This window comes from Myiozetetes cayanensis, unplaced genomic scaffold (genome assembly GCF_022539395.1).
Source record: "Myiozetetes cayanensis isolate MyiCay16 unplaced genomic scaffold, myiCay2020 scf5-8, whole genome shotgun sequence".
NCBI classification, from domain to species: Eukaryota; Metazoa; Chordata; class Aves; order Passeriformes; family Tyrannidae; genus Myiozetetes; species Myiozetetes cayanensis.
Window position 1 is genome coordinate 41,932,072 of NW_026087742.1, and position 23,083 is coordinate 41,955,154.

General features: G+C 41.2%; 1 protein-coding gene across 1 annotated transcript; it reads right to left on the bottom strand.

Moving 5' to 3' along the window:
* Positions 1-1,450: 1,450 nt before the first annotated feature.
* On the bottom strand, positions 1,451-20,965 carry SLC35F2 (solute carrier family 35 member F2). The gene is made up of 8 exons (XM_050333612.1): positions 20,811-20,965; positions 16,199-16,374; positions 15,544-15,671; positions 9,895-10,054; positions 8,087-8,243; positions 7,252-7,304; positions 6,440-6,594; positions 1,451-2,780 (listed from the first exon to the last, which is right to left on the bottom strand). The coding sequence occupies exons 1-8, from the start codon at positions 20,963-20,965 to the stop codon at positions 2,562-2,564; spliced, it is 1,203 nt and encodes a 400-aa protein (XP_050189569.1). The 3' UTR covers positions 1,451-2,561.
* Between the last annotated feature and the right edge of the window lie 2,118 nt (positions 20,966-23,083).

Below are 23,083 nucleotides of genomic sequence, written 5' to 3' on the forward strand. Positions count from 1 at the left end.
TTTCTCTAACAGTCTGCACCTACTTCCTTCCGATTCCTGGGACAGACAGCAAGTAGCAGTGATGTATCTGGCCCCACTCCATGCAGTGCAGGTTCAGGGAGCCAGCAGCCCACGCTGAGGACTTTGCAAGGTCAGGCTTCAAGTACTTCTTGTGCCCAGAGCTTGGACTGCACCACAGTGCCAGTTTGTGATGCAGAGCTCTTCTGCAAGTCAACTTTGCCTCCTCTTCACCCAGGTAGGGCGGAAGTAGGAAATTTAAGGCAAGGAAGGATAGGACACTAGGTGTGCATGACCACCAGCATGTAGCAGGCCACCATCCCAGGCTGCCAGAGGAGTTTCCTGCATACAGTAGGGTCACAAAGAGAGAAACGGAAGACACCATGGGGATGGCAAGGGCATGGAGTCATTGACAGAAGGACTGAGAAAAAATATCCACCTTGTCCTCGCTGAAAGCTTGCAACACCTTCCAGGCCTTCTTGGTGACATTAGCACACATCTTTACCTTAGCTGCCTACAATGTGTCATGAAAATATTTTGTATGGCGTTAAATCACATCATATAAAATTCAATCACAGTGATTTCACTCTGTGAAACAGAGTTAGTTTTTAGTTCAGACTGGTAATTCTGTCAAAGTTGTCAAATTCCATCACTAAGCTGTCCCAGTGTACATACTGAAGAATCTGAGCTGGATTGCCACCCCACACTGCTCCCCTCTTCTTGTGGTTCAGTGTAAGTCTTGTCTGCCCCAATTTGATTGAATTAGATTTCAATCTCTTATTAGAGTCAGATTTTAAAAGCCTTGGAAGAACAAATCCATAGTTAATAGGCTGTGCCTGGAACCTTATCCATGCTTTACAAAATTTTGGTTTCAGTGGTCTATATACTGAGAAGGTGAGTTACTGCCTGAGCACTCACACCATGCCACAAGATGATCCTGGGTTTTGAAGACCAGCCAAAGTCTGAGTCAATACACACTTCTATGTATTTTCAGATAAAATCTACATTAGGTTACACTGATCATACCACACAGAGTATAAAATAAATACCATCCCTCCTCTAAAGGAGCATTTTATATGGCAGGGGACTCAAATGCTCTTCATAAAACATCAGCACCTCTGCACCCTTCCATGCACAAACCACTCAGTGAAAAAGCAATGCACGTTCCTGCAGTATCTGCTGAACCTTTGTTTTGCTATTGCTGACTGAAATCAGGTAACATTTTTCCTGAAATATTTTGCTGGAATAAACTACACCAGAAGCAAACAAACCTATTCTGCTATTTGATCACCAATATCTTTATAAAATGTCATATTTTCTTCTAGGCAAAGTTCAGCCATTAAAACAATTATTTGGTTGGTAAAATTAATTAATATAATTTTGTGCAATAAAGAAATTCTAGCTTAAAAAAAGTAAGCAAACCAACTCTTCAGTTGCTGAATATTTTATTTTTTTTAATTCATACACCTGAAATCCAAAGGTTTATACAAAATATAAAGTAAAATAAAACTCCAGTATGTTTTTGCTGATGTTAAAAACTGCAGTTTTGTGGTTTTTAATCATTTATTGTAAATATGAAGAAGGGGAGGAAAACTGCCAGTGTATCTACTGAAAGCACTTAACCTTTTGGATACCACGTCATTATTGTTGCAATGAGAGTTGGCTAAGACGATTCAATTTTTTCAAGAAATGTCAATTTTATTCAACTCTTCCAGCAGAAATGTATCCTGTTTCATGAAGAAATTCACTGAGAGGTGAACTTCAGTTCAAAACTTTTTGCTGTCTCACCCCAGAAAGAAACCCACATTCAGTTCTTACTGAACAGAGCAAGGGCCTGCTTTTGCCTCCCCCACCTAGTGGGAATGCAGCAAACAAAAGGCCACTGAGAGAGAAATAGAAGGCACTATAAAAACACATATTCAAACTTCCCTTACTAGCAAAATTCAAAACAAAATACACTTAGCCTCCTCAGCTGCGAGAGGAAGTGCAGCAATATGAAGAGATGAACATTTGGGCAGAATGTAGGAAGCAAATCCTGCAGTAGAGGAATTAAGTCCATCAGCATGTGGAAGGTGTATGTATGGAATACAGCTTGCAGAACTAGGTCCTGTGAGAAGCTGAATGGCTTTTGCAAGATGCTACTTGAGGGTACTCAGCACCAAGGGGTGGAAACCACAAAGCCCTCTGAAAGCATCATGCAGATTTAAGTCCCTAATGCAATATAAAACATATTTTGCTCCACTTAGTGACCTGAGAGCTTGCTTTGGTTTAGTTTTTTTTCCCAAGCATTTGTTGTTAAGTTAATTAAGCATTTAAAAATAACGGTCTCTAACTTTCCAGAGACTCCACATAAATACTAATCTGTCTTCTTCTAAGGGCCAGATTTTCTGCAAGGGCAAATCAATAATTTCACTGATTGAAGATCTGGCCTTAAAAGTCTATCCAGTGCATTAAAACCAGCGCAGCATGACACATGCTTTGGCAGTAGGACAACTCTCTGGATTAATATTTCAGGGAAATTTGGTGATTAAAAAAGAAGCTCTGTTTGAAATGCTGCCATTTCTTTAATCAGTGCTGACCACCACAGTTTCTCCTCTTGTGAACTGCACAGTTACGGTTGGAGTTTCAGTGTCACTCTCCTCAAGCTTTAGTCCAGCATTGTCCAAGCCAGTGCTCTCAGGTTGTGGCAAGGCAGTGGGTTCTGCTGTCCGAGTTGGAGTGGAGCAATACAAGGTGAAGCCCACCATGATGATAACGAAGGACAGGATATAAAGACCTGAAAACTGGCAGAGAAAAGAAAGAGATGCATTAAATCTTGCCTGGTTGTAAAAACATGTCAACGCTGCCTTGTTTTAAGAATGTGAAAGCTACCCTTCCTTTTAAAAATTATTTTAATGAGGATTATCACCATGACCTGGATTCAGGTCTGAAAATCAAAATTCAACAGTTCCATTTACTTAAAGACTTAAGCCTGCTGGCTGGTTTTCTTTGCATCTCATCCTCAACATTGTTGGACAGGGAGTTTCCTCAGGTCTACATACAAGAATCTTAACAGAGACAACAAATGGCTGTAAATATGGTGATACCGAAGGACAGGTGTTTACAGACACGAATGCTGAAACACCCTATCCCCAAGAGAATTTTGATTCAGCCCAGCCAAATATTTCAGGTCCTGGCAAGAAAATAATCTCTCCATCTTACTGAAAGTCATCAGAACAGTTGGTTCTCTGCACAGATCTCTTAACCACCTGTAGGCTTTACTACTGGACCAAAACCAGTTTGCTCCCAACATCCAGCAAGTCCTCGAAAGGAGGGAGACTGGAGCTACTTTTACAAGATCAGCATTTTTGCTTGGTTAAGACTGATGTAAGAGTGTGAACTGCTGAGGTACACCAGGCATTTGATTCACTGTTGATCACTTGCATGTTAAAATTTCAATAATTGCCAAAATTCGTCCACCTTGACAGAAAAATAAATGCTTACATCATAACACCAGATTCAATAATAAAAGGTGTAAAGTTATTCACAGCCAGGAATACTTCTTCATCAGATTTGGTAAAATTGTCCATATTGCCTTTGTCAAACCACACTAATTAAACAGTAGGAGGAAGGACATAGAGTATCCTACATCCTACTGTCAATATTCCCTAACCTCCTTAGCTTCCTTAGACATGCTTGAAGAATATGCTCTAGTCTATCAAGTAGCAGAGCTGGATGAAATGAATTGGAGTACCTGGACAATGGACTCTGATCCAAAAAAGACTGAGGCATCTACAATTAAGGCATTGCAATTCCTAGCTGGAAGTCACTTGGCATGGAAGTGTTCACTCTGTACAGGAGGAAGCACCAAGCTCTGAACATACCCTAGTGGAGGCAGCAGCATCACCCATGATCCTACCCCTGACTGACCCATTCCCATAAAATCGGCAGAGCTTGAGTCTGCATCAAATCACCTGCACAAATTCTCCAGCTTAAGGCCCTGAGTGAACATATGTACACAAGGACCTGGGCTGGCAGGTGAGACTGGACAGCCATGGGAGCTGCAGGCCCCTCTCACAGTGCAGCACACATAAGGCTGGAGGTGTCTCTGATCCTACTGAGTTAATTCCTCCATGAATGGATAGAGTCACCAAGTCAGGATGCCAAACCTGTTGCAGTGTAGCTGATTATTCAAGGTCTGTTCATGTTTTTGCAGCTATTGACACAGGTGAACCTTACCCACGCTGCTCCAACAGGCCTATGCTCTTTTTTTCCACTTTTGTTTTTGAGGAGAGCTCTGTGTTCTTTTCCTGGGATTTTTCTTTTTTTTTTTTTTTTATAATTTTGATTTCCAATATCACAACAATTTCATTGCTTCTGATGTTGATTTCAGTCATACTTTGTGCAGTTTATATCCCCATTAGCACTGTCAAGTCTAAAGACTACTTCAAATGTAAGTGGAGGACTGTAACTCCATCTAGTGTCTAGTTGTGCAGTACACTCCCTTCCATAGGAGTTTATATAACAAAAGCATTTGGAGGCCCTTTTTAATATTTCTCAAGGGATTACAGGTATTTATATAATGAGCTCTTTAGGAAGCACAGCAAAGATTCATTATGGAATGAAAGAAAAAAAGTTCAAAACAGGCATGCAAAATTCACATTTCACTTTAAACTGGGGCTGAAAAGTCAAGTACATTATCAAAGAATTGTGATCAAACCAGAATCTTATCAATTCCTGGGCTCTGCAGTAGCCACTGTTTGTACTGCTTCTGTTTCAGAGCAGGCTCAGACCACAGCAATTCAGAGCTCTTTGTGGCTTGCTCCACTCTGCAGCCCAGCCAAGCCCTCAGCAGCTTGCTGTGAAATATCAGCTGGTAACAGGGAATACAGAGCGATTCCTTGTATTTTTATTTGTAGATTCCTGTGGCAAGGGTGCTTTTTAATCCAGCAAATGTCCTGCCTGGTTTGTTTGCCCCATAGGTAAAGAAGGTATATGGTTAACTTGGCAATACGCTTTTCTGCTGTTGAGTATTATGTTAAAAGGCATGTCAAAAGCGTCCTCTCTCAGTTCACAGTGCCCAAGTTATCTCAAATTCTCTGATTACTAAGAACATAGCATTATTATTTCTCCCCTTTTTGCTACTTCTTTGTTTCTAACCACAGATTCAAGTTCCTATTTCAAAAAATATCTGAAATTCCCTGAATACAATACCAAAGTCTTCTAATTCATTTTTTTCTTTTAGCTACCAGAATAACCTGCTGTTAGCAATTATGAGATGGTATGTTCCCAGAAAAGCTTCTCCCCAAAATAAGCCAAAAATCCAAAAGAATAAAAGTTTAATATATCCCTTCCAAAGCTCTTCACTATTATGAATATAAATCTATAATCACTTCTCAAGTTAAGCTATCTGGGTGCCAAAATACATGTTTGGAAGTGACTTAGAAACAGTTTAATTGTTAGAATGTAAGTATGGTTTGCTTTCTGCATTCATTTTTAATGGATGCTTTGTAGCTTGGAGTAATTTTGGAACCCAAAACAGGGAGGAAAGCTGAGCTAAGAGACTCTTGAAAAGGAAAATCTAGCTGTTGTCAGACCCTACCATTACCAGACCTCTGTGCTGCCTTCATTTTCAGAAACAAATCTGACCTAAAAGCTTCTGGCTGGAGAGAAAGCAACCACATGGAATAATACAAATTAAGTTCTTCAGCAAAGCCCACAAGCTTCTCACTAAGCCCTTCCAGTCAGTGAGTGACTGCATCAATTACTCCAATTGCTTTAACAAGGTAGGTTCTCACAAATGATTCTGGATGAAAAGTGTAGGGTGGAATGAAATCCTTTTAGCACTGTCATTTAGCTTGAGTAGATACTGCCAAAAATGTTTTAGAGCACAATAAAAGTAACTGCCTTTTGGAGATCATGCAGCATAATATATTTATCTGTATTTTTTCAGTTTCTTTAGTCTCCCCTTAGTGCTAAGAGAGCTTGATTGTTAACGCAAGACTTTGGTAATGAACTGATTAAATTTCTAAACAAAACCATTAATTTCTGAAAACCAAAGTGGTCCTCTTTCAGACACCAAATGCCTGCCAGGACAGGGAGATTCGAACCCTCTCTTTCGACACTTGGAGTGATGAACCAGAACTAACATACAGTTCCATACTGGGCTTTCAGCAAGAACACTACCATTTGAACGCCTCGGGAGATCATTTACTATCTCTTAACATTAACTTATTCCTTCAAGTGTGAAATGGTTTGAAAATCACCCTCTGCCTAATGGTGCAATGCTATGTCATTAACTAAGCACAACTCCTTATTCACATCTGCCAACAACGAACAATATAAGCTGTAGAACCGTACAGATGCAAAAAACTGTTCTGGCGCTTTTAAGAACATTATGCTTTATTTATAATTTTGGAGTAGAAGCATAACTGAAAGAATGTGAAAGAATGAATATACTTACCTTGTAATAGAAAAGGAAAAGCCCGAAGAACAGACTGTAGAGATCTGCAGTCAGAATACCCAGGTTGACTGAGGTTGCGCTAGTAACTTTAATGACAACTGGCATGAAGCTGTACAGCCCAAACATGCACAGGGCAAAGACTGTGAACAACAGTGCTGTAAAATAAGATGACAAGTTACTCCTCAGGCACAGAACAATGATTTTAAAGAACACTGATAGTTTTCAGATGCTTTAAAAATATGTATTTTTATCATTTAGGATAAAGTCTCTTAAAAGATATAGGAATGTACATGTAAGAAAAACATGGAAGAAGTCCTTTTCCAAGACTACCTTGTATTGCAAGAATTACTGTATCTGTACAAGAAAGTTCTCATTCCTTTCTAGATAACATTAAGAGCTGACTGAAGAAATTTGGAGCCATATTTCTTGATAACGTTTAGCTGTTAAGGTCAAAATGTAATCACAAAATCAATTTGTCCAGTATTTTATTTAGGAAAGAAAACAGAAAAATGTTCTTGCAATGTTCCAACACCAAACACATTAGTAATGAAACAGGTTTAATTTTTAATTATTTCAATTTATTTTAAAAAATTATTTCCTGTTATATGTAAAATGCAAAACCTGCTTTAATGTTCAATCCTGCAAACCTTATCTCTTTGTTGAGCTACAAAGTTTGCAGAAAATATATCTGTGAAATATAATATTAATGCTGCTTAATATTCCAAGAAAGAAAAGGCAAATCCCAGCATTCAAAGTCTAAATCTAATTTTCCAGCATTCTTTAACATTCACATCATTTTTCCATACACATACCAACTTTCCAGTTCCACTGAATTCTCATTATCTCCTTATGTTCCACAATGGCTCTAGAAATTGAGAAAAGATATAATGCAGTAAAAAAGGGAAATAAAAATCATTTTCAAGTAGAGAATTTAATTACCAAAATATATAAGAAACATTTTGATTTATAATCCCTTAATTTTTTGTTTGAAATTTTACTGAATGACACAAACATCTAATAGGCATGAAAAAAAGACTTGAAAATTAAAGTGCCTGAAAGTTAAGAGCACTGTTATTTAATTCTTACGCCTTTTCCACTGTTTTTTTAATTCCTCAAAGATTTAGTTTTATTTGATGCACCATTTGGAGAAATTATTAACTATAATGATGAGAAATGAGTAACATAAAATTCATCAGATAGACTTAAGTGCATGTGGTCTGTTACTCTGATGTGGTTATTTGCATGAGTATACAAGGTTTCATTTTAAACTTGACTTTATTATGGAAGATGTCCTAACAATTATCTCCTAAATTTTTCCACAGAGAAAACCCATTAAGAAATACATTCCTCTCAATAGCCCTCAGCATACTGAGAGTTCTCATGAACATAACAAAATCAAAAATACAGCCAAGTATCATACTTGTTCAATTGCAGGAGTTCAGTTTTAGAATTGCTGTAATAAGAGTAGTGCAAATAAAAAGGATATAAAATGGATGTTGATCAGCAACATAAATCAAGTGGAAGGACTCCCATATAGACCAAATACAGATGTAACAAAGAATTAATTAATAACAGCATTTCATGGTAGACAAGCAATCATCTGTAGAACATTCTTAATTAGTTTCAAAATAAATATTAGATCCTTACAGCTGTAGACCGCTGACAATAGTCCCAAACAAGCCCACCATTCCTAGAAACTCCACTCTGCTCAGATTTTTCACAATGTATTCCTCACTCACATTAGAAATGGCATACAAAGAAGCACCAAGAAGCACTAAGACATCTCCAATCACCACGTCACTACCTGTACAGAAATATTAATCCACAATTAAGGGTAAGGCTGCAAACACTTTTTAGCTTTCCTTAAAAAGACAAGCAAATTTATCTCTAACATCTCTCCCTTTCTAGTACATTTAAGGGTAAGGGGAAAGGAAATGCCTCCTGCGTGTGCAGAGGAGTGTCTGAGCACGGACTCTGCTGCCTGCTCACCTCACCCTGCACAGTCTGAATAAGGAATGAGCTAAACCCAGCATTTACATCTCATCCTGATCAAGACAATGCTGTATCATCTGGTCCAGTCCTACTTCTGCTGACCTTGGGCACTGCAGGGAGTTGAGAAAATTCCTGGTTAGAAATGCTCTCTGCCTTTCATTAATATTGTCTCCACTTTTGCCATAAGGCCTGAATCAAGTCTCACTAGAATCAATATATTGATTTTGGTGGGACCCAGACTCAGTTTCAGGTTTATGACAGGTCTTAAGTGGGCACTGTAGATGGGTGGTACCATGTGTCCTGCTGCAATGTATTTATACTGTGCAAATGGGACTCCCTGTGCTACAACCACTTATCGAGTAAATGTTGCTAAAATAGCTAAATAGCACAAGGATCCCTGTTTTTTAAATCCTTGAATTGATTTAAAATTTCCTTCCCTAAGCCAGTTGGTAATCACTAAGAAAATATGTCTAAAATACGAGGGTAAGCAGTAGTAAGGATCCCCAGGTCAGCAAATAAAGCACAACTGTCCTGAAGACTCGGGGAAAGATTTTTCTCCCTCAGGACCAAGATGCTTGTACCACATGGCAGTAAAGCTAAACTTCAGTTTGTTCTGTCTTCCCTACTAAGGTCCCAAAATAATGCCACACAGGTTTATCTCTAGGCTGCCTTATGAAGACAATGCCCTGAAATTTACCTTGTCCCACACCCTCTGTCTGAAAATTCAAGATTCTTATTCAAAATAAGATGACTACAATATGGGTTGATTTGGGTATCTGTCATAGAGAAGACAAGACCTGCCCTTAACTGCTGCACCCAGCTGAATCCTGGTCCCCAGAGCCCAGCCTTCCTCCCAGAGGCCCCAGGAATCCCAGCATCCTGCCCCATCTGTCTTGCTCTCCCATAGTAAGCCCCTGCTTTCCAGACTGCAGCCTATGCGCCTTAGGGATACATCAATCACTTCTGTTGGGTCTGCCAAAGATAACTCTGAGAAGTCAGCTGCTGTGAGCAACTTTTTATTTGGTATTTGTACTCAAAGAAAACTGCAAATCAGAGAAGACTGACTACCAGCAGGCTGATACTGTGTAAGCAAGACAAGGTTTGCAGGGAGAGGCAACTTCTTCTATTAAACCATCTCACATGATAGTCAAAGTTAACAAGCTTTCAAGAATGAGACTTCTGTCACATGTAATGGACAGCAGCAAAATTTGAGCTTAACAAAAGTGTTTCTCTTTTAAGGTAGAAGAAATAATCCAAACACACAAGCAAAGACATTCCACAGCTCCCCATAAAATCACCATCTCCTCTTCTTGGACAAGAAATACAAATAGCAGTATGTTCTCTTCTTTTAAAACAGAACTATATCCACTCCCCCTGCATTTGCTCCTCTTTCTGATTTAGAAGTTAGCCCACCACAGCAACCATCTCTCTGGTCTTCCCCCCCGCAATAAAGTACTCCTTACCTTCACTGTCCTGCCTCCCTGCCAAAATGTCTGCACCCACCATTGTTCCTACACCAAGCAAACAGACGGCAACAGCAATAAAATGTATCAGCCTGTATCTTGCTCGGAGAATGAACCATGACAAAGCCATCAGCACAGGAATCCCAAAGCAGTCCAGCAGCTGTGTGCACAGAAAAATTGCTTGAGTTAGAAATGCACCCCAAATCTGGACTGCAACATCCTGAAAGCAAGTGTATTGGATATTACTTTCCATCAGTTGTTAATGAAACCTGCAAAGCAACCTCAGTGGATGTGTTTAGGAGAGGGGTGAGACCTACATTTTACCATGAAAAGCATTTTGCAAGTGATGAAGGAGCTGCAGCAGGGATCCACTCCCTCCCAGTAGTAAAATGCTGACTTAGAAATTCTTCTAATGATGGATCTAATAAAACTTCACAGCTTCACAAATGAATTCTAGGATGTCACTCTTAAAGAGCATTGCTCCCCACTGCTCCATGTACACAAAGTCAAAATCTGGATCTATTGATTGATACAAGTAATCTGATTTTACATGGAAGTGACTAGGACAAGAATCTGACCCTATAGCTCAACTGGATCATACAAAAAACAGAACAGGTACACGTGCTGGAAACCATGTGCAAAATTGGTAGAAATAAGATAGGTAGCAAAAACAGTTGTCCTTAAGTCATCTTCCCAATCTCCCAGCTTCCCACAAAAACACATTTAAGTCACCAATGCATTTTCATCGCTCTATCAGAGTTGACTCTTAATTAGTCAGAAGCAGGTAACCCACTCTAATTCACCCATGACCCAGTAGCAGAGATGCACAAGGCACCTGGAATTTTGGAGCACTTCAGATGTGTTTGCAAACACTGCCCCAAGCAGCCTGAACATCTGTGGTTCAAGGACATCTGTGCTCCATGACAAGCAGTGATGACATTGACTTCTCTCTCTTTATTATCCCCTCTGTACATGTTCCTATGCACCTTTACCTTGCTGTTAGACTCACACACAGAATCACAGAACAGTTTGGGTTGGAAGGGATCTTAAGGTTCATCTAGTTCCAACCTCCCTGTCATGAGCAGAGACACCTCCCACTCAACCAGGCTGCTCAAAGCCCTGTCCAACCTGGCCTTGAACACTTCCAAGGATCTTCCACCTTTCCTCCTTCAGTAGATAGAGCATCAAGAGTTAGCTGTGCACTGCAGCATAAGATGGGCATAATGCTCTAGAATAACCAAGTAACACCATGATCACTGAGCTAATCATAATTGGTTTAATATTTAATTCAATTAAATAGATTTTGTTTCATGAATTTGTGTAGAGGAAAGGAAACGTCTTTTTCTAACCTGCCTTAGTAGAGTGCCATGAAGCTACATAAGGGAACAGCCTGGAGCAGAACATACAGTTAACTTCCCAAAGACTGCTCACAAAAGACTTTCAAATGTCAACCCTTAAAACTTGGCCTCTTGAAGTCCCAACGACGTATAAGGTCCAGGTCAACAGGACTGTGGCATAATCACTACAATCAAGACAAGAGCCCTTAGTCCTTAATGTCCATTGCCAGCCTCTGCTTGCCTAAGCGTACCACTGCAGTCAACTTCTGTGCTGACTTCTAGGCTGGCTGCCAGTAGTCAGCCATTATCCACAAGGGATTTAACCAAATTTTTTAACATTCTGATGATGTGTCTGGTTTTACTTGTTCATAACTACATATAGTACAGTCTCCCAAGCATAGTGTTAAGGGAAGCTATTACAGATTAAATCCTCTCAGTGCCTCTAATATTTCCATCTCTTTGTCTTCACTCCTTGGATTGCCTTCAGCTGTTTGTAAAGTCTGTTTGTAAAGTGCAGAAGTACTTGCCTACACTGTATTATGAGACATTACAACTACCCAAGTCCCAACATGTGATACCAAGTATTTCATTACAACCTTACACTGTGGAAAAGTATCATGCTGTGACTATCTTGTCACAGGTCTTGTTCTATATCTTACCTTTAGTCTAGACTCAAGAAAAACCTTCTAACATTTCCTTCAAATTCAACTGTTTTGACTAGTATCAAACAACAAGAAATATTACAAACATAAGAAAGTAAAATGTTTATCCCCCTAGTGGTAGCCATCTCTTCTACTAATAAGTAAGCATTCATGTCGCCATTAATTGAAATGTTAGCACACGGCCTTACAACCTCCAAGCAGCTTTTCAACCCAAACAGAAGGAGCAGAAGAAAAACCCTTAAAAAAAAAAAAAATTCTTAATGAGGATGTAGGGGAGTAGTACATAATGAGCTAGAAGTCTTTCAGTTACGGCAGATGGGGAATTGTTGCATCCAGTACAAGAACATATGGTAGAGCTCCAGCATCCTGATTAGAGGACTTGCAGCCAGGACACACAGGCACCAAATGATGAAGAACACATTCTGGTAATCTATTTCAGGAGACAATTACCCTCAATTACACACAAATGAAATCAGATTTACAACTACTGGATCTTGCCTTCCCTTCATCTAGGACATTACAGAGCTCTTCTGTACAGGATCAGGATCAAAGAGGTGCAAAGCAGATGTAACATCACAATGAATTGTGTCAATGGAACCAATTAAAAGAATAAAGTTTATTTATTCAGGTTTTATTATATTTACAGCAATACTGTGGTACTGACTACTATTGCCAGTAGAGCCTCGTCAAATGCTCATCTTATTCAATTCCAGCCTGCTCATCTTATTCAATTCCAAGTGAGGAAAAAAATAAGATGACCTGGTGATTTGATTTACAAATGTTTTGACTCAAGCCAGGCTTTGGCCACACTGTTTATCGGAGGTTTTAAAGATAGGGTGAGTAAATTATTAAAAGACATTTTAATACATGGTTAATAAATTATCATAGACTGTTGGAGGTCACTGGTTTGCTTATAATTGCCAGCTCCAGACAGCTTTGTAAGCAAGAAAGCTCAACTGACCATCCTGCTTGCTTCCTCACAAGGCTCCCTCAGGGCAGCTTCCAGCTGAGCCCCAGGAGCTCATCCTGCATTTCCTCCTCTTCCATCAGCTGATATTCTGTCAATAGTTGCCTTAAAAATGCTTCCATTCAAATTATCTACAGGGCAAATGCTAAATGTGCCAAATAACATGTTAAAACATGAAGCCACAGCTACGCAGCTTGTTTTTTGCTATGAAATCATATAATCATAGAATACTCTGAGTTGGAAGGGACCCACGAGGATCATTGAGTCCAGCTTCTGGCCCTGCACAGAACAGGCCCCAAGAATCACACCATGTGCCTGAGAGTATCATCCAAACACTTCTTGAACTCTGTCAGGCTTGGTGCTGTGACCACTTCCCGGGGAGCCTGTTCCAGTGCTCAGCCACCCTCTGTGTGAAGCACCTTTTCCTAATATCCAACCTAAGCCTTCCCTGACTCAGCTCCACACCCTAATATGTGGTCAAACAGCAACACAGTCAAGTCCTGTCACAAGACAGGACATCAGCAGCAAGAACTCTCCTGGCACTGCCTCAGCCACAGCCAAACAGGAAGAGTTCAGCTGTGGACCAAAGTCTTTTTCTTCATTTACAGAGAAATGAGAGCTGCCATCCCATTGTTATCTCCTAAAAAAATCTCCCAACCCCCTTCTGTGAAATGCTGGTATTTGATAACTAAAGGGAAATCAGTTCCGCTTTTGTGTGCGTATGTGAGAAAATACATGGAAGTTCCTTGCTGAGCTGAGAAAACTTACCTTTGAAGATATGTTTCATAGTGCTGAGCTGAAGCTCCAGCCAGTTAGCATTTTAACAGTGTATTTCCCTGTATTTCCCTACATTCCCTGTCTTTCAGAAGATGCCATATACCCCTGTGTCACTTTATGCTCCCTGGGCATCCACTCATAGCCAGTACTGCAGACAGGCCATCAGACTGGGTGCTCTGAACCACAGGTTCTGATGTAGCTGCAAAACTGCTTGCTAATGACAGAATGACTTGCACTAAAGCAGATCACAGGCTTTCCTTTTTTTTTTTTTTTTTTCCCCCTACTCCTGTATCTCATTTCTGAGAGAGGTGAAAAACTGGTGACTTCAGGGAATGTGCAAGAAACCTCATGGCAACAGGCAATTACAACAAAATCGAAATTACTGAACTGGCACAAAGCAGCATCAGTCTGAAGGTAACCAAAAGGAAAAAAAGGCTCAGAAAATGCTTGAGTTTGGCAACTGGACAGGAAAACCTATTATAGCTGTTCTTTCTTAATTTCTGTGAAAGAAATCATGGGAATAGCTTTACTACTTCTGAGAACTTGGATCAAAGTCCTGGCTTTTTAAGCTGTAAAGTATATGATCAAACAGTGTTTCAATTATCAGCTTAACTTGATCTTGAGACTGAAATGTGTTGCTCTTAAAGCTTTGATTTCTTTGGCACTATTTGTCAGGAAATTAAAGGCCTAAGGAGTCCTAACACCTAAGTAAAACGTGGAAATGTGACAGTAACAACCCAACAGGCACCACTGGTCTTTAGGAGTGCGAAGAGAAGTTACTGCACTTCTCTACAGAGAGCCCAAATCACAGGAGATTATTGCTTTACAGGTAATTCTTTTAAATATTAACCCTCATTACTTTGACTCTGTAAAACACTGACACCTAAACACTCACTTCCAACTAACAGCCAAATCTGCACTTTACATTGGTTTTTTATTCAGGCCGTGACCCCAGCCACAGATCCCCAGTACAGGTACCAGCAGGCATGAACTGGCACAACCTGGACACACACCCTCCTTGCTTGTGCACCATCCCCTCCCCTGTTCCCACAGCAGCCACAAAGCTGGGCTTGACACAGCTCACTAACAGGTCCAGCCAAAGGTAGGGTTTAGTCCCACTTTGCTCAGTGCCCTGACCAAGTCTGCTCAAGATATCTGGCCATGCAAGCTCAGGAACATGCAGTTGGAGGCAGGAGGAAAGCACTGACTCCTCCAGCAGCTTTTTCTATATAGAGTGACAGAGAAATCCCAGCCTTAACCCTTCTGCTTGTAGAGCTATTTCAGAACACAAGATTTATCCTAGTGCAGCATTGCAGCATCAACTACTAGTGTTGCAGAGGATGTCTACTATTAGTTTAGCAGTCTGGCATGCTGACCTCCCTTCTGCCCCTTCCAGAGAGGACCCTGAAGTGCCACAACCAAAAGAGACATGGCTGGTCCCTCACTGCATGGTCAGCAACACCAGCTAACTATCAGTATGTCCTCATACATGGGGTTACATCTCACAACACCTCCCGCAGCTTCCAGGAGTAGGCAGGAGACCTACCTTGCTTTTGTCAGCAAGAACCTGCACTGAGTGACTGTTATCTGGTCATAAATCTTTATTTTGTGTCAGGAGAAAAAACTGAGTGGCTGTCAGCAAACTCTTAGAAGTGCTTTTATCAGAATAATTAGAGTTCAGCTTAAGAGCTGGCACAGGGCAATAATACCAGCCAATTTTCTTTCCTTCCTGGAAAGGTTATTCATGATACAGGATGCTCTTCCCCGTACTGCAGAGCAAAAATAGATACTGGAAAGTTCTTTTCAGGCTTAAATAGCTTCCATGTCTGTCCTATGAATCTCATTTTAGAAACTAGTCCAAAACTGCAATAAAAGCAACAGTTAAACAAGAGAGATCAGTCCTTACCTGCACACTTGTGAGGGTTGTATATTGGTAGGCTCTTACAATCATGTAATTGGCTTCAACATCAGCCACTCCCAAAAAAATATACTTCCACCACCTCTGTTTCAAAATTTGCCAAAGACTGTCACCACCTGTTAAGAAGAAAGCAGTAATCAATATGTGTTTCTTTCCAACCAAATGTTGCAAAGGAACTTTGCTTTTTAGAAGCATAAATAATACTGAGATGTTTGACTTTCCCTCTGCTTAAGAAAGATACACTGACATCAAAATGCAGCCTGGGAGGAGACAATGAAAATGGGTGAAAAGCACAGGAATTCTTCCACATGAGGAAAAACCCAACAAAACTGGAGTTGTTTAAAGAGTAAATTAACAAGAATAGGAAGACTACTAAATAGCCTCTGGTAACAAAGCTTGTTACAACATAGCCTATTTTCCCTAATATAACATTTGACTTCAAACAAAAAAGCACAAAACTTTAAACAGATATGAAATTAAATGCACATTTAACCAGTAAAATTCATTTCCATATGTTATTAAAAAGCATGAACTTTAAAAACTAGTATGAGTATTGAGTTCTGTAGTTTCAAATTCTGAAAAGAAAATGTAAGGGGAAAAATAAAAAGATAAACCAGAATCTCCCATCCCATATTTCACATACCAGTCCTAAATGCCAGCGTTGTTGTATAAACCAGAAGCAGCAAAGCATAATTGATGAAACTTTGAAACATTGGAGTATTCACTTGGTATTTTTCTGCTAGGTACTGGCTTGTAACAGCAGTCCCACAGATAAACAAAGAGAGCATCTGGCCCAGAATTATCGTTTTCAAAATATGCCTGTGAATATAAAACAAAACAGTAAGTTTAGAATTAAACATTCAAGTTTCTAAAAAAATATTTGCTAGTTGTACAGGGAAAATGCCTTTTTTTTTTAGATTGGCACTTTGTTCTTTTCCTACTCCCTACCAGTGTTGTTCTGATCTACTGGTAAGCAGGGCTTTGGATACACAGAAGATCTAGTCTAACCTCAGGAGAGCCATGTAAGAAGTGAGGCCAGTCAAACCACCAGTGATGGAGATTGCAATAATTTGCAAGGATCTTCGAGCAGCTCACCTAGTCAGACTCTACCTAATAGGAGGTTCTATTCTTATTAAGACAGCTTTTTGAGTCAAATCCTTTGTCCTCCACTGAATTTCATTCTAACTTTGGAGACCTGATGAGACTATTTAGCACCCTGTCCAGTAGCATCTTGCAAATCTCCAGTGATGGAGACTCCACTCCATCCCTGGGGAAGTTGTTTCACTGATTGTTCTCACCTTAAAAAAAACAACAAACCTTTCTTATAATAAGAGTTATTATAGTTAATAATTATTGTGAATTTTTTTCAGACATATTCCATCATGTTCTGCTGTAATCAAGGATGGAGTTAAGAACGCCTTTTGGGTAAGATGATGTTTGCATTTACAATTCCTCTTAAGTTGAACCCACAGCAAGGGAAAGAGCCAAACAAACCACACTCTTTCAGTAGCAATTTTTCATCTAATATAAAATGAACTATTTCAGATGCTCCTAGAGAAACAGGAGCAAGTAACACTGTGTATCTTACAGCTTGCTGTTTATCCTGCCAATGGATCTATGCAGATTTGTACTACCCCAGTCTCTGCATACACACAATATACAGTGACAGGAGCTCAGCCCTGTGCTGTCTGTACATTTAATTTGTTTACTCTGAAGACCTGATGAGAGTTTAACTGTCCACACAATTGATTCACTTGCTCCTACTCAAAGTAGTTGAGCAAGGAAAGAAAGGATTCCATTAGGGTTCTGCACATACCCTGCTCACATCTCTTCACACAATGACTTCTGGCAGGACACTCATGCGTCAGACACACCACCTAAGAGTAACACTGTTTCCCCCAGATGGATGACTTAAACATAGTAAATATCAGCTCACCCTGCTATGCTGCCCAGTTCAGTTGCCAGGCAAGAAAAAAAACTTTGAAGCTCCATCACTTCTATTATATGTTTTTTACACTGGTTAATGGTCTAATTGTGCTATTTGGTGAACAAAACAAATGATTGTGATACATTATGTCTAATTATGCTCACCATGTTCCAGTAAGAGGGTAAAATCTGCTGCCATTCAAATCCGCTAAAGATTGATCTGCTTTACTGAAAACAATAAAGACCCGGCTGCCCTCTTACAGTGGAATAACTCCACTAAGCTGCTCTTCATCTTTTCTAATTATCAAGTTTCTCCAGTTTAAAGTACCTCAGGAATTATTTCCTTGTGTTTCTGCATATGGGAAGAGATGCAGGTCCAGAACCTCCAGCAAATGTTTTGCTTTGTGGTTACTACCCAAGCAATCATTGCTGCTGAGTTAATGTCTCAGGAGTCCTACAGCATTTACTTCTATAGTACCAAAGGCATCTGACAAAGCAAGCAGGCTTCATTGCACCTCATGACCTTCTCTATTTTCCTCTGTTTTAATTCAGGGTTTTTTCTTCATCCCTGAAGAGATTCAAAATGTTAACTTCAAAAGAGACACATAAGGACATTGTTCAATGACAGTGGAAGGCTACCCTCAAAAAATGTCTTCTGTGAATGCTCAAATGCCACATACCTGGCAGCTTTCTCAGCTGTGCATAAGATAACAGTCTCTTGCTCTGACTGCCCCCTAACACCACATTGAAGCCTCAGCAGGAAGCAGCAGTCGTTTCCCCTAACACCATTTGCCAGAGTGTCAAAATTAATTTCTTCAAATTGAAGTGATGGTGCCATGCTCCTGGCATGATGCACTGGACTCACAGCCTATCTTAATAAAAAGTGTTTGACCCTCTATAAAGTTTGAGAACAAACTTTAAATACTAAATTTTGCAAGACAATGTCTCCTGAGAAAAATGCTTTGAAGACATGAGTTTCCATTCATCTCAGTATTGACATGAGTATCGATGATGGGGATTTTCTTATTAATAATTGATCATATTTTGAAATATATTATTAAATTTTTCATGCCAGAACTTTTTTTTTTTTTAATGCATTTGAATAGACTAAGTCACTCTGGACTCTCAGATGATGCAAGGTAAGTGGTCTGAAAAGGCCTTTTATTTTTATAGTTGGGGGGTGGGTGTTGTTTTTTAATGATTGGTATCTGGCTACTAAGCAATTACTCCTCCCCTCCCTTCAGCCACCATATCTTAGCTAGCTGTATCTATGGCTTTGAGCAAAACTAGGAGTCATTTTGTGAGTTTTTGGAGCATGAAAATTTGCCACAATTTGGTCTAAAGTGAACACTGAACAATGTGTAGCTCTCGACATCATGAGAAAGTCAGGCTGGCTTTCCTTGGCTCCATGTGAAACGCAGAATAAAAATACACCAAGATAGTAAAATACAATCAGAGTCTATGTCTGTGGAAGTTAAAGAAAATCTAATAAACCCACAGTTAACAATTTTATTGGCTACTAGTTTACCAAATCCTATAATTTTAATGTGATTTTTTTCATTAAAATAAATACACCTTTTCAAAAGTTAATTTTATTTATGCCACCAATTAAACACTAACAGGCAAAGCCTGGCAACACTACACAGAGAGTCTACGTGCACTTAGTTTTAACTACTGAACCCTTCCTAAATCAGGAGGAAGTGACCTTTTAATGTCAATAATCTCACCTTTTCATATGAGGAATGGAAAGTTAGTTAAAGGAAAAGTGCAGGTTCAGACAGAACCATATTGCAACATAATTAGCACATAGCTCAGGACTACCAAATATATTTTTAAGAACTAATGTCATCACAAGTTACTGTTTTGCAGTGTTCTGCTTTGAAACTGAGGTCAATTTAATTTAACAGAAAAGACAGACTTCTTTAATTCAAGCACCAGAAATATACTTTCTACTGGTTTTACTCAAAAACCAAAACAAACACACACACACAAAAAAAAAACCACACACACCAAAAAAAAAAACCCAAAACAAACAAACAAACAAAACCACAACCTACAACACTTCACAAAATTCAGTGAAAGCACTTTATTTTCTTTCAAATACCATCCACAGACTTAATTGGTGTAGCCCTCTGGTAAAACTAACTACCATAGGTGAGGTTACTGAACAGTTCAACAACTTTCTATCTTGCCTTTTGGGTCGTTCCTGACAGGCAGAAAGAATGAAAAGAAAGAAACTTGTATAACCAAAAGAGAAAGACAAGCTTTGCCCCCTGGAACAAGGCTCTGCTTGGCCAGCACACACCTTCACACAATCCAGTTGCCAGACTACAGCTTACGACAGAGGCATGAGGCTGGTAGGAAAGCCAGTACATCCTTGGCTGACAAAGAGGAAATCTGATGCAATAATTATTAAGAGACCAAGCCTATGGCCTAGAGCTTGAGGATTACTCCCCCCACCATGGAAACTGACGCTCTAAGTAGATGTAGCTCTAGAAGGCTGAGGAGGTATTCCTGCTCTTGTAAGAGTGCAGGAATGCAGTGCTTCACAAGTACCAGCTTTAGAACACATGCTATGCCTGCACAGCTTGGCAATTTTTTTTCCACAAGTTTTCCATGCTTAACCAGTATCTCATATTTCAAGAGATATACCTGAATAGGTCTCTGCCCTAAACCAATTCAAGGAAGGAGGGAAAGTCTTTCTGGACTCCACACCTCAGCTCAGCTATTTTGTTTTGTTACCTTCACCGCCACCTATGACCTGTTCTTCACAACGAAGTTGATCGAAGATTACTGAACACATAGAAGTACAGAAAAAAAGAGGGAAACGGAAAAATACTAAGCCAGAGTTACTAAAAAACAAAACGAAACAAAAAAGTGCACGTGTACAGATACAGGAGTGCACTCTGACAACGTCAGACACGTCACTCGCTAATTCTACACTCCTCTCAGCTGAAGAGACCCTTGGCGCTCTCGCCCGGCAGCAGCCGCAGGCTGCGCTCAGCCGTGCTCCCGCAGTAGCCCCGGCACCAGAGCGCCCCGCACCCGCGGCGGTGCCAAAACGCCCCTGAGCCACCTCTGCCGGGGCGCCCGAAGGGTCCGGGCTCTGCCCAGCCCGGCCGTAACCCCGGGCCCGCACCGAGGCGGGTACTCTGGCCCAGGCACCACGCGGCTGCTCCCGGCGGCACCGATCGGCCTGCGCATCCCCACCGCGTTGTCGGCCAACGTGCTGAGCGGAGAAGAGGGATCTTTTTCCCTTTCTCTCTTCATTCCCTCCCTCCCTCCGGAGGCCGGCGATGCACGGCTCCACGGGGAGGCCGGGGACTCACCAGGTACAGAGCTTGGCCCCGAGCAGCGCCAGCAGCCGGCGCGGGGCGGGAGCGGCGGCCCCGGGCGGGGGCTCGGCCACAGCAGCAGCATCAGCAGCAGCGGCCGCCGCAGCCCCGGGCGGCGGTGCCCCGGCAGCCGCGGCCGCCTCCTCCATGGCCCGGCGCTGCCCCGGCCCCACGCCCGCCGGGAGCAGGCAAGGAGGGAGGCAGGGAGGGCGGACGCTAGCGAGGCGGCGGAAGGAAGGGAGGGACGGAGGGAGGGATGAGCAGCGGCGGCGGGACGGCGGCACACAGCGCTCCTGGCAGGGGCCGAGCCCGGCTTTGTGCCCGCCGAGGGGCCGCCCCCGGGAGGGGCATGGGTCGTCCTGGGGCGTGGGGTCGGAGGTCTGCTGCTGCCTGCTTAGGGGGGATGATGCTGTTCGTCTTCCTTTCCCTCGGCAAGCCCCGGACACGTGGTTTTCTCCATCCGCCGGGAGCAGGTGGGAGCAGCGAAAGGCAGCTCTAGCAGCGCCAAGTTCGTGTTCCCGCTCTCCCGCGGGGCTCCGGTAGCAGCCCCAGCATGGTGCACCGATGCGGGTCCCTGCAGGGCTACTATGCCCCCTGGTCAAGTGGCCGCAGCTGGCCTGGTGCTCAGGCAGTTCAGGCTCATCTGCCAGTTACAGGAGTCGAAGTTACTCTAAACCCTTAAAGTTTAGCTTCTCACAGCTTTGCGCGCAGCCTTCAGCTCTTCTACTGTTCCAGCTCCTACTTCTTTACTGATAATTCCCATGCGTATGGATTTATCTCAGCCTGTTTGTCTTCACCCGCGTCTCAGGGCAACTCAGCTGGAGAACCTGGTGATATTTTGCATACTGATAGGGGTTTTAACGGCACTCAGCTGTTAATGATGCTGTCACAGGTGGCAGAATTAAACCCCAGAAGTGCTCCCAGGAAGAGCTCAACTCTTGGAATTCCTTGCTACAGGTAGGCTGCAGCAGCCTCACACCAGAAAGCCACTACCAGGCTGGGGCTTTACTGCAGAGCTGCTCACCTGCAGAAGAATTCCAGTACCAGAGGGGTATCTGTGTACTGTGAAACTATGAAACCAAGTAAAAAGAGTTTAAGCAGGTTGGGATTGCTTTTTAATTTAATTTTTTAACAAAGAAAAGAAGAAATTTTTTAAAAAAACAGCAATAACATTTTTTAAAAGTGCCTTTTGTTAGACTTTGGGGACTAAGTTTATTTCAGAGTATGGTAAATTCTGCCATCTCAAAACATTGTTATAGCTTGTGGACAACATTGTCGTGAATGCAGAGATATGTGAAAAGTCTAAACACGACTTTGTGTTCAGCTACTCCTGCTTCAGGCTCCTGCTTTACTATGATTCAGTGTTCATCCCAGGTATGGTCGTGGCTGTGTGTTTCTGGATTTTTGTTGGTTCCCGAGTTTGCCTCATGCTGCAGCAAAGAGGCCTGCAGTGTGTGCCGACCAGGCTGACTGGCCCCACAGACCAGACTTGGTATTGTCATTTCCTATTGCCATCTCACGAGTGGAAACATGGGAGTGTGTGCATCTAAGGCTATGTACCACATTCTCTTTCAGAGATAGAAAAGTTGTTCCTGGTGCCCTTCGAAAGTAACTGGTTACACTGTAACATGATTTACTGTGTCTTTTCCAGGATGAGTGAAATCCCTGGGAACAACTCTAGACTAGTAGACGTATAGCTCTTTTTTGACTTAGCAAAAATGTAGACGAAGTACTATTAGAAATATATTTGTAGAGTTCTTTAAAAATTAATCATTCAAAAGTTGTATCTGAAATATCAAACTATTTTGAAGTGTGCCTGAAAGGAACTAGCAATCCAAATATTTTTTATAGTTAGATGTCTTCTAGAATGGATGAAGGGTAGTTCAAAAGTACTAGCATCGAGTTTTGGTGGGGTTTTTTTGCTGCTTTTCAAAAAAAAAATTACTTTTGAGCTGAGAACAAATAAAAGAATTAGCACAGCCATAAAAAATGAGAAACAGGCATAGATCTCATATCGTCATCTACCTTCAACTTGGTTTTGTTAAACAGTTTCATTTCAGTGTGTCCTATCAGGCTGTTCCTCGTACTGAGAAAATCATAACTTTGACTAGGTGATAAAAGTAGATAACAATGATAATAAGTAAAAACACAGAACATAATTTTCAAGTTGACAGCATCTGCTTTAAGTTTCAGGGAGCTTAAAGGACAACGTCATTGTACACTTAGACACTTTGCTGTATATCACTGTAACAAAATTATATTTTCTG

What these genes read in the sequence shown, in the direction of transcription:
- SLC35F2 (XM_050333612.1), bottom strand. Translation starts at nt 20,965, where the DNA reads ATGGAGGAGGCGGCCGCGGCTGCCGGGGCACCGCCGCCCGGGGCTGCG. An exon ending in AACGCTGGCATTTAGGACTG is followed by an intron (nt 15,672 to 16,198) that starts GTATGTGAAATA and finishes TCTTCTTAACAG; the next exon opens with GTGGTGACAGTCTTTGGCAA. An exon ending in ATTGTCAGCGGTCTACAGCT is followed by an intron (nt 7,305 to 8,086) that starts GTAAGGATCTAA and finishes CTCAATTTCTAG; the next exon opens with AGCCATTGTGGAACATAAGG.